Below are 15,792 nucleotides of genomic sequence, written 5' to 3' on the forward strand. Positions count from 1 at the left end.
TGCAATCACCACAGTTTATATAAGTGTATGTAAAAACATAATAAATGTATAATACAATGCCACTTTAACATACCAACAATCAAGGCCACCGGGATCAAAGACAGTAAAATGAACCAGTCATAGGAATGGGATCTCAAAAGCAAGAGTGTCTGGAATGCAAAGCAAGTTCAGATGTGTCTTTTACATATTAATCTTAGCATCCTGTTGCAGTAGGATAGAAAGATTACAAAGAATTGGTATTAACTAAAAAGGCAGTCTATGTTGTACTTTTATTTACCAATAAGAAACAATATTCAGATGGGTGAAGCAGGCTTGCCTGAGGTCACACAATCTGTGAGTAGCTGAGCCAGGATTTAAATCCAAGACCATCTGGTTCAGTACCAAAGTCTTTCCACCATTCCAAATTCCCAGTGATGGAGAATAAAGGTAAGACCTCGTCCAGAAGCATCTATTTCAAGATTCAAGATACTTCCAGAGATAAAGGTCAACTTATATGCTTGAGATGGAAAAATACATAAACATCACCTTTACTGAATCTGATCAACCCATATTTCCATCTTTGCACAAGAATTTTACATGTACCGTTAGGAGTCATGCTAAGCCCCTCCTTATAATGCAGTTTCTAGGAATTTTTTTTTTACACAACCTTTCTTCATAGGGAATTACTGTGTGGCCAAAATTATGATAAGCTAATATTAGCAATTTCACAATGTCTGGTTATTGGTATGTAGCATAACAAGGAATATGTAACTTGACAACATTCTGCATAGATAATTTGTTCTACTGACCATTCAGTTCCTAACGTTAAAAGCTTGACATGTCATGGTGAAAATGTCCTTCATTTTCATAATTATTTCCCATCATCTTTGCTGAGTTAGGTATCATCACATTACAAACATGATTTCTCCTATAAAATTTTATCCATAATGACGTCTTCCACAAACGTATCAAATTTATCAGGGTTCCAGTATTTAAGGCTTGAGCTAATACTGAAGGCTTTTCTGTGTTCAGTTCGTTATGGTTTTACTACTGTTATGAATTCTCTGGTGCACAGTGAGTTGTGACTTCTGAATGAAGGCTTTTCCACATGTAGCACACTGATAGGGTCTTTCTCCAGTATGGATTCTCTGATGTAAAACAAGGTCTGACTTCTGCGAAAAGGCCTTTCCACATTCAGCACATATGTAAGGTTTCTCTCCGGTATGAATTCGCTGATGTCCTGGGAGGTGAGATTTCTGAGAGAAGGCTTTCCCACATTCAGTGCATATATAAGGTTTTTCTCCTGTGTGAATTCTCTGATGTCCAATGAGATGTGATTTCTGACAGAAAGCCTTTCCACATTCACTGCATTTGTAGGGTTTCTCTCCAGTATGCGTTCTCTGATGTATGATGAGCTGTGACTTCCGGGAGAAGGTCTTTCCACATTCAGTACATTCATAAGGTTTCTCCCCAGTATGAATTAACTGATGTGTAATGAGTTCTGTCTTCCTGCTGAAGGCTTCCTCACACTGAGCACATTTGTAGGGTTTCTCTCCAGTGTGAATTCTTTTATGTATAATGAGGTGGGACTTCTCACAGAAGGCTTTCCCACATTCAGTACACTCATAGGGCTTCTCTCCTGTATGTGCTCGATGATGTATAATCAGCTGTGACTTCTGGGAGAAGGCCTTTCCACACTCTCTACATTCATAAGGTTTCTCTCCAGTGTGAATTCTCTGATGTATAATGAGGGGTGACTTCTGAGAGAAGGCTTTCCCACAGTCACTACATTCATATGGTTTTTCCCCAGTGTGAACTCTCTGATGTATAATGAGGGACGATTTCTGAGAGAAGGCTTTCCCACACTCAGAACATTCATAAGGTTTCTCCCCAGTATGAGTTCTCTGGTGTACAATAAGATGAAATTTCTCACTGAAAGCTTTCCCACACGCACCACATTCATATGGTTTCTTTCCAGTATGAATTCGTTGGTGTACAATAAGCTGTGACTTCTTGGCAAAGGCTTTTCCACATGTAATACATAAACAGGTTTTCTCCCTAGTTGCAACATTCTGATATTGAATAAGGGATTGTTTATTGGTGAAAATGTTTCCACACTGGTTATCATCACAGGGTATTACTCCATTTTGAATTTTCTCAAGATTAGAATTGGACGCATCTTGGCTAGAGGATTTTCCATATCCAAAACTCTCATCAGGGCTTTTTCTTGAATTGGTCTTATTACAACTAGGTAGGTCAATATTCGATTTCAAGTACTTTTTAAATGCATCACAGTTATAGGGTCTCTGTGTTGAAGTATCTGGTTCTATGCACTCTTGAAACATTTTTCCCAATGCATTATATTTATGGCCCAACTCCACAGTCACTGTTTTATTATTGATAACTGTTACTTGACTGAAAGTTCTGTCTTGGTTTTCGGGACATCTCTGCAGCTGGCCATCACCTTGACAGATTTTTAAAATGGAGTACAATGAACCATCCTTTGTGACTCCTTTCCATGTCTTATTATGGAAGGAAAACGACCCCAAAATACATGATTGGGGATTGTCAAGGTAACTCTTCCTGTCTAAAGGAAAGAAAGATAAAATAAAACAATCACAAAGAACAATTAACAGAACGCAGAGGAGAAGAACAAATGAGTGATCCAACGCAGTTGATGAACTCAGAAAATAGGGCTAGAGACAGGCCATCTTCTAACAGTACATCCATTATCAGGTAAATGGATGGACAGGATGTTAAAGAGAGATATTCATGGATAACTTGACCTGAAGGGGATGGAAAAGTGTCTGGATTATTTTCACTCTAATCTTGGATTATTCTTCTAGAATTTTCCCATTTCCCTTGCTTTCTGAATGGAAATGCTTTTTACCTTTTGAATTCATTTATTTTATAAACCATTTGCTACATATCTACTTAACAACTATTATCCTGCTATCACTATTCAAAGAAACAATGCTTTCTAGTACTCAAAATATTTTAACTCTCCTCAGTCTACTTTCCTAATTAACAACTGACACAAACAACAGAAAATCCAAGATCCTGTTATGGATTCATGATTAGAGTCACACCAAAAATCCAAGCTTGAGTTCCACCATTCCCCATAAATATCATCTCTATATGTCAAATAAAACTAGCAAAGTTCTCCCAGAAGAACCGTATTTCCCTAACTCCAAGATTTTATTCATGTACACCCCGCACAGTTTGCCTCCACCCTCCTCCGATGGCATCATCAATACTTAACATATCTTTCAAAGCAGCTACCGCTGCATGCTCTGAAAAATACCTTCTCAAATTCTGTTGCATCTCTTTAGACTCTAACTTTCTCTGATCTTTTTAAAAACAAACAGTAACTGTATTTGACATTTAATTTTGTACAGCCATGCGTCTGCAAGTCTTACCTCCTAAAGTACAACCTATATTCTTGAAAGGAATTTGCCTTCTATTGTCTTTAAGCCTTATCATAAAAGGTATTATATATGTCTATAATAGAGACTGAGGATCAATAAGAAATAGCTTTCCCCTATAAAGACTCACAATTACTTAATTATTTGATGAATGCTTACTAAATTGTCAGCACAGGAGCAAAGAAGAATAAGAGATTTCAAGAAGAATAGAAACATAAGCCTCAGGCATCAATCAATTAAAACAACTGTCTTGTCTCCCATCTGCCTGATTTTCACCTGGATAGATCCAATTTGACATGTCTCTTTTTATGATCCATGGTTCTTCTCCTTGTTCCAACTTGGAGATGACATCTGGTTTGGAAAGTGGATGCCCTATTGAATGGAAATCACAGAGAAATTGGGATAGATTGCACTAAAGAAAGAAGAGAAGGTGCAGTTTAAGTCTACAATGAAGCAGTCCAGTTAGCACTTAGCAAAGTAATGACCTCTATTTGGGGAGGAATGAAGATCATAAAAGTCATTATACATGTCAGGAACCACCTAGCCATGGAACCTGATATGAAAGGCACTTGATTACACAAGTCCGAGTTATGCAGGGAAAGCTTCCTTACCCACTGAGACCAGGTGGCTGTAGTTCTCCAGCATCACATCCCTGTACAGGGTCCTCTGAGCAGGGTCCAGATGCTGCCACTCTTCCTGGGTGAAATCCACAGCCACGTCCTTGAACGATACTAACCCCTGTAACAGTATATTCCTGTTTAATCTGAAGTGACCATTCCCACCATTTCTACCATAGTATGTAAAACTATACCTACACCTAGTTTTCTACCATGGTATTTGGGAAAAAACAATGAAAAATCCTGTCTTTAGCAAGAAGAGCCAGACAGATCAGGAAAACAGAAGAGGTTAATCAGAAAATGCCGACCTGTATACAAATAATAATTTAATAAGTGATAAGGGCAGCATTCACATAACTGGTAGGAAGATAGATTGTTCATTGGCTAGTACTGAAACAACTGAATAGTCCGTGGGAAAAGAATAATATTGAGTCCACATGTTCTAGGCTGAATTGTATCCCCTGAAAATTCATACGTTGAAATCCTAACCCCCAATGCCTCAGAATGTTACCTTATTTGGAAATAGGGTTGTTGCAGATGTAATTAGCAATAGGAGGTCATTAGGGTGGACCACAATCCAATATGACTGATGCCCATATCAAAAGAAGACATTTGAACAGAGAAACAAATAGATATAGACGGAAGGAGATATGAAGAGACATGGGGAGAAGATGGTCATCTACAAAGGAGACAGCGCTGGAACAGACCATTCCTTCACAGCCCTTAGAAAGAACCAACCCCACTGACACCTTGAGTTTTGACTTCTAGCCTCCAGAACTGTGAGAATACATTTCTGTTGTTTACTCGGCTCAGTTTGTGGTACTTTGCTATGGTAGCCCTAGCAAACTAATACCATACCTTATGTCTTAGAAAATAGAAAAAATACATTCTGGATGGAGCAAAAATTTAAAATCTGAAAAATACCCAAGACCATAAAAGTAACAAAAAAGCATGGGAAAATTTTTATTAATATTTATAGAGAAGGCCTTTTTGAGTATGACGTTAAAAAAAGGGAAAAGCCACATTTAGAGAATCACAGAATGTCAGAGTTCTTGAAGATCATAATCTAATCCCCTCATTTTATAGGAATAGAATCTTAGCTTCTCCTAAATCTTACAGTTCTCCTGTATGTATACATGCAATAGCTAGTAATAAAATGAAATAGATTAGTGACAATAGAAATACCAAAGAACAGACTTAACAAAAAATGTGCAGGAAACATTCATGAAAACACCCCAGCAAATTATTGACATGACATTAAAATAAAGGACTTAGGTAAGTGTAGAGCCATAAGGTATTTCTGGAGGAAAAACTGACTGTTTTAATTATGTCACCATTATGTTCACGTTAGTTGTCATCTAATAGTAGGATCTGAGTGATCTGTATTATTGTAAATGATTTTTCAGGTTTTTTCCTAAATATTCCACTATTATCAAATTTTGCTTTAAGAGTGAAAACAAATTAAATATTGTTTCAAATATCAACAGTCCCCTGCTTAAAAGCCTTCTTTGGATCCATCCTTACATATACAAATAGTCTTATCTCAATCTTACGGTCTCTCTCATCCCACACTAAGTCCCGTATTCATACCATCAAGCTGCCAAACATTTAATTTGTCCTCTTAACAACCCTATTAATTTTCCCATTTTATGTTTGAGAAAATTGAGGATTACAGTGCTTAACTAAATACGTGCCAGACGTTACACACTGACTATGTGATTGATTAACTCAGATTTAAAAGCAGGTGTTCTGATTCGATACTTGGGTTCTTGACCTCTGTGCTCCACACTGTGTCCTTGATATTATAAACAAGATCTTTTATATTTTACTTTGGTACCACCCAGAGTCCAACTTTCCATGAAGCACCCCCCACTTTAGTTTTCTAAAATTCTCGCTCTTCCTAGAATCACTCTGCTTGTTCTACTTTTGCTTATGCTGTTTCTCATTCTCACCCTGCTTCCCTCAGGATCCCAAGTTCAAGACTCTCTATTTAAGCCAATTCCCAGCTTCCTCATTGCTCCCCCCCCTCTGCTGTAACAGTTCCTTGCTCTCATGTCTATTATAGAGCTTTTTTGTGTCAATATTGGTTTCCACAGTGTCTACCCCATTTTTCTCTGCATTCCTCCGAGGAAAGAACCATGCCTAAATCTCCTTGAGATATTCCACAGGTAGCCAGTGCATATGACATATATTGGGTAGTCAAGAAATGTTTGCTAAAAAGGAATCAGGAAACATTATAGAGAATAAAATAAAGTTCATGTTAAGTTAAAAATATTTTTGTGTATCAGTCAATTATATTCTTCTGATCTGAAGAAGAGCAACATGAAAAAGGTAATAAATGTGGAATGCAGAAGAAATCCGTCTGCTAGGAAAATTAATAGATACAATTCTAACATTCTGGTTTTGCTTTATGAAAGACATTTGAATGTTTCAATATACTAAATACATATACCTCTTATGACTTTTGAAAAAATATTGTGCATAATCAGTAGGAAATTGTACTTTTGTCATCTACAAACAATTTTTATAGCTTGGGTGACTTGGAGAATGAAAGAGATGGAACAGATGGAAACAGAATAAATGTTAGAATAGACATGTTCAAAAAATTATGTTTAATAATATATATCTATCCCATTATATCCAAAATAGCATTTTAACATGTGACCAATCCTTAAAAATTGTGAGTTTTTAAAATTATATCTTCAAAATCCAGTATGTACTTTACACACATTTCAATTCAGACTAATCTATTTCAAGGTCTCAATAACCACATGTGGCTGGTGGCTCTGTATTAGACAACACAGCTCTAAAATGACTAAAATCCAAGAAGGGAAAAAAACCTGTTCTTTTTTTCCACAAGACAACTCAGTTGTTAAACTCTACTATAAAATATATATAAGGATTCCTAATGCAAAAGCTGATTTCAAGATTTGACAATAATAATGATATAATAATAACAACTACAGCTAACACTTAAATAATAGAACAAACCTTCCCCAGTTACAGTTGTAAGCATGGTTTTTACGCACTCAATTCTCACAACAACCCTACGAGGATTATAATCTCCATTTTACAGATGAGAGAACAATCCCAGGCAACCACAGGAAATATTATGCATCTGCTAAACTAATACAGGATAATCTATGTACTGGCGTGGAAAGATATTTAAAATGTATACAAAAGGCCGGCCCGGTGGCTCAGGCAGTTGGAGCTCCATGCTCCTAACTCCGAAGGCTGCCGGTTCGATTCCCACTTGCTCTCAACCACAAGGTTGCCAGTTCAATTCCTTGAGTCCGGCAAGGGATGGTGCAACTAAGATTGAACACGGCACCTTGAGCTGAGCTGCCACTGAGCTCCCGAATGGCTCAGTTGGTTGGCACGCGTCCTCTCAACTACAAGGATGCCAGTTCGATTCCTCGACTCCTGCAAGGGATGGTGGGCTACGACCCCTGCAACTAGCAATGGCAACTGGACCTGGAGCTGAGCTGCACCCTCCACAACTAAGACTGAAAGGACAACAACTTGAAGCTGAATGGCACCCTCCACGACTAAGATTGAAAGGACAACAACTTGACTTGGAAAAAAAGTCCTGGAAGTACACACTGTTCCCCAATAAATTCCTGTTCCCCTTCTCCAATAAAATCTTTAAAAAAAATGTATAAAAAAATCTTTATATTGGACAGTGAAGTTAAAAGTCAAGTTGCAGAACAGAATGTTTACTATAACATTATTTTTCCAAAAGAAAAGCACAAGAAAATAAGAGACATTCTCACACATTCGTGCTTTCACATATACAGACTTACTTGCAGTTATACAGTAAAAGGTTTGGAAGATTATCTACAAATGGTTAACACCGATAATCTCAGAAGGAGTAGTTTAAAACTGAAAGGTCACTCACCTTTTAATTTTTAGCTTTTTGTATAGTTTAAAACTTTTATGCCATGTATATAGTGAATGTTGACTGGGAGAAAAACATAATACAGACCTTTAACAAGGGAAGAGCAGAGAAGGAATGGGTCTTGAGTTGGGCAGTAATCCTAGAAACTCACAAACCACAGTAAAGGACATGGAGCATCACAGATCCTAACTCTCCAAAGTTTTGCCAGATAATTATAATTCAAGAAATGCCTCTTGAGAGGCATATATATTTTGGAAGACCATTCAAAATGTATCCATCCTATGTTATCCAGATTTTATTGGCAGATAAAGCTGGACAATAGGAAGCCTCCGTAATCAATTTGGTCCTCTAAAGCAGAGGTCGACAAAGTTTTTCAGTAAAGGTACGTATTTTCAGCATTGTAGGCCACGCGCTCTCTGTTGTACTTACCCCAACTCTGCCACTGTAGCAGGACAACAGCCATAGACAATATGTAAGCAAATGGCAGGGCTGTGCTACTGATAAAACTTTGCTTATAAAAACAGCTGGACTGGGCCTACATGCAATAGTGTGATGACTCCAGTTCAAAAGGATAAAGGTCAAGGAGTTTGGCTATGACACTGATACCTTCCCTCTAGAAGAGATTTTATGATACAGCTACAAACAGCTACAAGAAATGTACTATTGCATTTACCACAGGAATGTTGGTGAGCACACTTTGGATTCCATCACCTAGAGAGACTCATAAAGGAAACTTTAGTATTATATGGCAAGAAATCATTTCTTCCCATGGGAAATCGACCTGCTTTCTCTTTAGAGGATTGCAAAACATGTAACTGATGATGCCTGCAAGAAAGATCAGAAAAATTTGTACATCAATTTTCAGGCCAGTTTATCTACATATTACCTAGCAACTCTTTCTAGGTCTTGATCTTTATTTTGACTACTTTTCCCTAATCCGAATTTTAGCTCTTTGCACTTTCCCACTTGATTGTATGGAAAATCAAGGAGAAAAATTTGAAAATAAAAATAAATGCAACTCACCTGGGATGTCATCCTTTTCTGCTCTAATCGAAAAGGACAGATGCCTGTAAAAGCAAAACTGGTGATCAGAAGAGCGTTTTCACAGACTAGACCCAAACTGCAGCTTCCATATTCACCAACCTAGAAACAACTACCGTGTTTTCCTGAAAATGAGACCTAGACAGACAATCAGCTCTAATGCGTCTTTTGGAGCAAAAATTAATATAAGACCGGTCTTATTTTACTATAATACAAGACCGGGTCTTTATAATATAATATAGCATAGCATAGGATAATATAATATAATATAATACAATAGAATACTGGGTCTGATATTAATTTTTGCTCCAAAAGATGCATTAGAGCTGATTGTCCACCTAGGTCTTTTTTTCAGGGAAACACAGGGCCACCAGAAGTTGGGTGAATGATGGGAGAAGGTTGTTTGGTCCTGATAGAAACGTCAGCAAGCACCACATGAAGGAGGAAGTCCTCTTGTGCCTATACTATGATCACACAGAACTTAGACAAGGTTTTTTAATTGTATAGATGCGAAGATAAGTTTCATGTTGATTTACTAACAATTTATTTTCCCCCTATGAACCAGCAATTATTTTGTAAAATGTTTTCATAAAGCAATAAACATGGATAGATCTATATAAAGATTTAACTGCCGATAGAGTTCCCTGGCAATAAGAAAGGCAATGACCAAACAGAAAACTGAGGAATGTATCATTCCCTTATTCCCCAGGAAGAACCAGCAGCTGAATTTCAATACTCTTATATCTGCCCTCAGCTCAGCAAACTCTCCTGCCAATCAATATTCATGGACCAAAATGTTAATTTTAAGATGTTTTCTGTTTAAATTTTTATTGCTGATTTTCAACAGTGCAGTTGTGTGCATATAAAAATGGTGATAGGTTGGAACCACTGATACAAGGGAATACACCTCAATGCAGGAAGGTACGTACCTGGTAAATTTTTCTCAGTCTCAGGAGTCATGCAGACAGGACTGAACGGGTTCAGAGGAAATAGGTGCTCTCATGACAGGGAGATTTTATCAAAACGGATCTGGAAGTTAACAATCAGGAAAAATAATCAGACTAATCTCTGGGTACCCAGTAGGTGCCCAATAACTGTTTCTTGAATAAAATATAAAATGATTTCAATGAACTAGAAAGAGGTAGGGCTAAAATCACACTTTTCATAGTAATGCTATCCTTTTTGTTTGGTGTTGTTTTAAAATGATCATTTCTGTGGGGGGCGCCAGACTAAGGGGTGCAATGATGGATTGAGAAGGGGTTTGACCTTTAAGAACACAACAGTTGTAAGTTTTAGTGTATGTAAAACCCTTCCCAGTCAATTGGGGCTGATCATCAAGATGCCCTGATCCCATTATTACTCCCTCCAAATCTCTGAGTCCTGGGGCCTAGCAATCACATATCCCAAAGAACCCCCCTATGCCCATCACATCACTGACCACCACATGTACGTCCCCGTCATTTAGTCCACAGCCTCCTCATCAATCACTGATTCCCCAGAGTCCCCCTAAATCACTGACCCCTGTCATCCCCACCAGTGAGTCCCCCACACGTCATCCCCCTCTGATCCCATAGACAGCCCCATCACTGACACATCATTCTCCAATTACTAATCTCATAGCTCACACCAACCCTGCCTCCCAAACAAACCCAACACCAATCGCATATTCCTTCCACACCAGTGACTTCATAAATCTCTAATCACCGACCCTATGAACCCCTCCCCTCCATTACCAATCCAATAGACTCATCACCTCACTTATCTACCTTCTGACCTGCAGCTCCTTTATCAGTTCCCGAAATGCCAGGCACGGCTTAACCTGGGACCGCTGTCACATCCATACTGGCGAACTCTCCTGCTTCCTGTCTAGTTGAGCAAAGCGCGGAGCTCCCCAGCCTGCGCTGTTCCGTACTGGGCGGTTTTGCCCACTTCGCATCCCCGGAGGCTTTGTTCAGGAGGCACTATGGCCGCTTCCAGGAACCGTGTCTGAATGGGAGCCGCCATCTTGAGAGCCCAGGCAGTTCCGTACATTTGGAGGAATTCATTCGTGGTTGGGATGTGCCACTGGCAGAGAGAAGAAGGTGACAGCAAGGAGGATTATATCAACGAATAAGGTGCAAACTTTGCAGAGAGGTTTTATAGGAGCACTGGGGAAGAAGTTTGAGTGATACGTACTCTATCAGAAGACTGCATTTGGTGAAAGAGGAAGACTTTGGAATAGTAAAATATTCTTATTGACGACACATCTTAAAAGTGTTTGTAAATGGTACAGCCCCCTACCGGGAGATTCTACTTGCTGAGAGGGGTGAAAACGTGGAATAGTATAATCACCTCCCGGGAGATTCCACTGTAGAAAAGAGGGACCAAAGTGGTGAAAGAGTTCACTGGGAGGCAGAGAAAGGGGATACACAGTAATAATGGACTGTGTGCTAAAACGATTATAAGGAATTCTCTAGGGGAAATTACGGTAGCAACAAGTTGCAAAGGCCAATTGAAGGAAAAAGGAAAATTAAGAGACAAATAAGAGGAGACTGAGGCACGGATAGAAGGACAGTGAGAAGCTGAGAATCAGAGAATAGGAGAAAACAGAAAGCAGAGATACTGGGAGCAGAAGACAGGCCTGTGTAGGCAGAGAGACGGCAGACTGAGGGCAAAAAATGGGAGGCATAGGAACAGAAGTGGGAAGCTAAGAGACAGAACACGAGACTCAAACAGAAAGGGAAATTGAGACAGAGAAAGGGAGACTAAAAAATAGAAGAGAAAAAGGAAGAGAGTGATGAGGTTAGATTTCGGGGGGGATCACTCTATTAAAAAACTGAACCAATAAACCATCATATAAAACATCAATAAATCATCACTGTTATCATAACCTTTTAGACCTTACATCAAGCTTTTATACTTTTAAAAAAATGCATGTTAAATTGATGTTTTATGTGCATAAGTAGATAAAATTTTGAATCATTAGTTTTCATAGGAGCCATGTTGACTTCTGCAATTAAATGAGTAGCAATTTTACACTTAACAGGTTTATTTTTCATGTCAAATAAAAACAAATCTGGACTTAGATAAGGAGAGATTTTATTCAGAAAGATTATTGAATTGGGAGAACACTCTCATCTCAGAAATCTGCAAGTATCTCAAAATCACACCAAAAAAGTCTTTTCTTTTATAGGGGGAGGGCTAAGAAGGGGTAGCACGGACTTTTAAGAGGTGGGGTGTGCAAGTGGCAAAACCAGGGTACTTCAACAAGAAATGTTTTTGGGATCCTCAGATTCTGAGAATAAGCTGTTAAGGATGTTTGCACATACATAATACTAGAGTGTGTGTCTAAACTGGAGGGCAAGCCAGAGTTTAGGGGCCTTTGGAGAGGAGAGAAGCCTGACTAATGTTTGGTCAAGACAAAGAAGAGGGTAAGAAATGGGCAGTTGTAATCACTATCTTCAACTTGAACTTCCACAGTTATATCAATATTTATTGCATACCCTGTGCTTCAGATAGTACAGCCACTGTGTTAGGCACTAAGGGTATAGTAATAGTTAATTTAGAACCCTCAAGGAGTGATGCCAATGGAAGTTGTAGATATAGGAAGGGGCCATACTGTGGAAAGCCTTGTAGGGATTGTGAAAAATTTAGCTCTTAATCCTAAGGGTGATGGGAAGTTATCTTTATGTAGTAACTCGTCAAAAAAGAAGAGGAAGGAGAATTCCCTCATAATGAAAGAAACAAAAATTAAAGCTGCAGTAAGACACTATTTCTCATCTATTAGCTTGTTAAAAAAAAATGTATTCTAAATTTGGAATCACACAGTGTTGGGAATCAGGAATGCTCATATATTATTGGTGGGCAGAAGAATGGTGTAGCCCCTCTACAGGGGGTTTGGCAATAGCTAGCAAAACTACGTGTATTAGTTATTTACTGCTGGGTAAAGAGTTACCTGGAACTTAGCAGTTTGAAACTATACACATTTAACGTTTTATGGTTTCTGTGAGTCGAATCTAGGAACAGCTTAGCTGGGTGGTTCAGGTTTAGCCTCTCATGAGGTTGCAGACAAGCTGTTGGCCAGCACTGCAGTTATTTCAAGGTTCAATTGGAGAAGGATACGCTTCCAAACTCAGTCAAGGGGCTGATGACAAGCCTCAGAATACCAGTTCCCAAATTCAGTTCCGTATGGACCTTTCCTGGGGCTACTTGGTTATCTTTATGATATGGTAGTGGTATTCCCTCTTCTCAAGTCTACCTCCTGATATGGTAGCTGATTTCTATCAAGACCAAGTGAGTAGAGGGAGGGAGAGAATGAAAGAGCACAAACAAGACAGAAGCCACAGTCTTTTTATAATCTAAACTGGAAGTGATAGCTCATTACTTCTTCTGTGTTCTGTTTGCTAAAAATCAGTCACTCAGGCCTGCCCACTATTAAAGAAATAGGAGTTGAGCTCCACCTCTTAAGAGGAGGATTATCAGAGAATATACGGATGTGTCTTTAAAACCACAACACTATATAGCTTTTACCCTTTTATTCAGAAACCCCACTTCCAGGGCTATATCCCAAGATACACTGACAAAAAGATATGGTCAAAGGTTATTCATTGCGGTACTATTTTTAATACTAAAGGACAGCAGTCAACCCAAACATCTACTACCCGAGGTCTGGTTGTATAAATTACGGCATACACACAAAATGGTACTATTCGGCTGTAAAAGAGAGACAGAGAGAAATATCTCTATATACTAATATGGAGTGAACTTCACAATATAATGTTATGTGAACAAAACAAAGTGGAAAAAAATGAAAATAGTTACTACTATTTAATTTTTTGAAATGTGAAAATGAATGAGTATACAGTCAATTCTCATTATTCATGGTAGTTATGTTCTATAAAGTTGCTGCAAACACAGAATTAGTGAATACTGAACCACTGCTCCTAGGGGAACTAATGTAACTATACATGTATACACTTACAAACATATGTACATATATATGTATGTATATGTACATAATACATATATATCACATAGATTATAATTGTAAATTATAACTTTGTGTAATTAAGACAATAATCTTAAAATCAACTCATCCTGGTAGATTCTATTTTCTTTAGTTTACAAATGAGAAAATGATGTTCAGAAGAATTGAGTGATTTACCTGAGGTCACTCCACTAACAGGTGCTAGAGTTGGGTTCAAACTCCATCCACTGGTCCCGTAGCTGGAGTTTCTTGCTCTGCATTGCCCCTGCTGTCTCCATCCTCTGGTCCTCTCTGTTTGCGAGCTGGAAGAAGAGGGAGAGCATCCCATTGTTCACCTTCAGCTGGGAATGTGGGCAACTCAAAGTTTTCACTGCTCTGTGCATGTCTGCTAATGACTGTCAAAGTACTGTGAGTACTGATTTGGGGGTTACAAACATATTTTAGCAAGAAAGTGAATTTGCAGATATGGAATCTGTGAATAATATAGATCAAATGTGGGCCGGCCCGGTGACTCAGGCGGTTGGAGCTCCGTGCTCCTAACTCCAAAGGCTGCCGGTTCGATTCCCACATGGGCCAATGGGCTCTCAACCACAAAGTTGCTGGTTCAATTCCTCGAGTCAGGCAAGGGATGGTGGGCTCTGCCCCCTGCAACTAAGATTGAACACGGCACCTTGAGCTGAGCTGCTGCTGAGCTCCCGGATGGCTCAGTTGGTTGGAGCGTGTCCTCTCAACCACAAGGTTGCTGGTTTGACTCCTGCAAGGGATGGTGGGCTGTGCCCCCTGTAACTAGCAAACGGCAACTGGACCTGGAGCTGAGCTGTGCCCTCCACAGCTAAGATTGAAAGGACAACAACTTGACTTGGAAAAAAGTCCTGGAAGTACACACTGTTTCCCGATAAAGTCCTGTTCCCCTTCCCCAATAAAATCTTTAAAAAATAAATAAATAAATAAATAAATATATAGATAGATAGATAGATAGATAGATCAAATGTATATATGTTTACCTTAAAAATAACAAGCAAATAACTGAAGAATAAACCATTAAATAAAATACTATCTATTAATATAAAGGGTGCTATTAGTTATCTACTATATTGAAATGTAGCAACTTATTCCCAAACTTAGTGGCTTAAAAATAACCCACATTTATTGTCTCCCTTTCTGTGGGTCAGGAATCTGAACATGGATTATCTGAGTCCTTTGCTTCAGGGTCTCCCACAAATCTATAATCAAAGTATTGGCCCAAGATAGGGTCTCATCTGAAGACTCAACTGGGGAGAGATCTACTTCCAAGCTCAACTACATGATTGGTGACAGAATTTAATGCCTCAAGGATTGTTGGACTTCAAGCATTCCCGTTCTCGCTGGCTGTTGGATGGAAGCCACCCACAGTACCCTGTCATGCAGGACTCTCCAACTTGCAACTTGCTTATTTAACAAAACAAGAAAGTCAATATCTTTTATCACCTAATAACAGAAGTGATATACCCTCAATGTTGCCATGTCCTATTGGTTGGGAACGACTTATTCACATGGAGAGTCTTACAAAGGCCATGAATGCCAGGAGGTAGGAATCATTGCTGGCCACTTTAGACACTTTCTACCACAGGGAAACAGGAAATAAGATAGAGGGGACAGAGATAGTACCTAATCTTCTTTTAATGTACAATGCTCTGTTGATTTGACTTTAGAAACACAAAAAATTAAAAAAATTATGAAACAAAATTAAATCTTAGAAAATAATTCCAAACTTTTGCTTCTGGCCAAAGTGAAGTAATGGAATGGATTGTACTTTCACCTGAAGCAATGGAAAAACCACACAAGTGTATGAATAAACAGTTTTCAAGACATTAGACATCAGACAAT

General features: G+C 38.7%; 1 protein-coding gene and 1 pseudogene across 4 annotated transcripts; both read right to left on the minus strand.

Annotated features, from left to right (window-relative positions):
* ZNF300 (zinc finger protein 300) lies at positions 1-10,979 on the minus strand. 4 transcript variants are annotated; one of them, XM_019734321.2, is made up of 6 exons: positions 10,735-10,960; positions 9,890-9,989; positions 8,943-8,986; positions 4,016-4,142; positions 3,681-3,776; positions 1-2,566 (listed from the first exon to the last, which is right to left on the minus strand). In XM_019734321.2, exons 2-6 carry the CDS (start codon positions 9,918-9,920, stop codon positions 1,008-1,010), a joined length of 1,857 nt encoding a protein of 618 aa, XP_019589880.2. In that variant the 5' UTR covers positions 9,921-9,989; positions 10,735-10,960; the 3' UTR covers positions 1-1,007. The 4 variants fall into 4 exon arrangements, with proteins under 4 accessions (XP_019589880.2, XP_019589882.2, XP_019589883.2 ...); XM_019734323.2 differs by having other exon boundaries at positions 10,727-10,960; XM_019734324.2 differs by having other exon boundaries at positions 10,714-10,960.
* The window catches only part of LOC141567359 (uncharacterized), an 18,272-nt pseudogene continuing 13,367 nt past the window's right edge, over positions 10,888-15,792 (minus strand).

Source organism: Rhinolophus sinicus, linkage group LG10 (genome assembly GCF_036562045.2).
Source record: "Rhinolophus sinicus isolate RSC01 linkage group LG10, ASM3656204v1, whole genome shotgun sequence".
NCBI lineage: Eukaryota > Metazoa > Chordata > Mammalia > Chiroptera > Rhinolophidae > Rhinolophus > Rhinolophus sinicus.

Coding starts and splice junctions, on each gene's coding strand:
- ZNF300 (XM_019734321.2), bottom strand. CDS start 9,920: ATGACTCCTGAGACTGAGAAAAATTTACCAG. Junction 8,987..9,889: donor GACTGAGAAAAATTTACCAG/GTACGTACCTTC, acceptor TTGCTTTTACAG/GCATCTGTCCTTTTCGATTA. Junction 4,143..8,942: donor AGAAAAGGATGACATCCCAG/GTGAGTTGCATT, acceptor ATACTGTTACAG/GGGTTAGTATCGTTCAAGGA.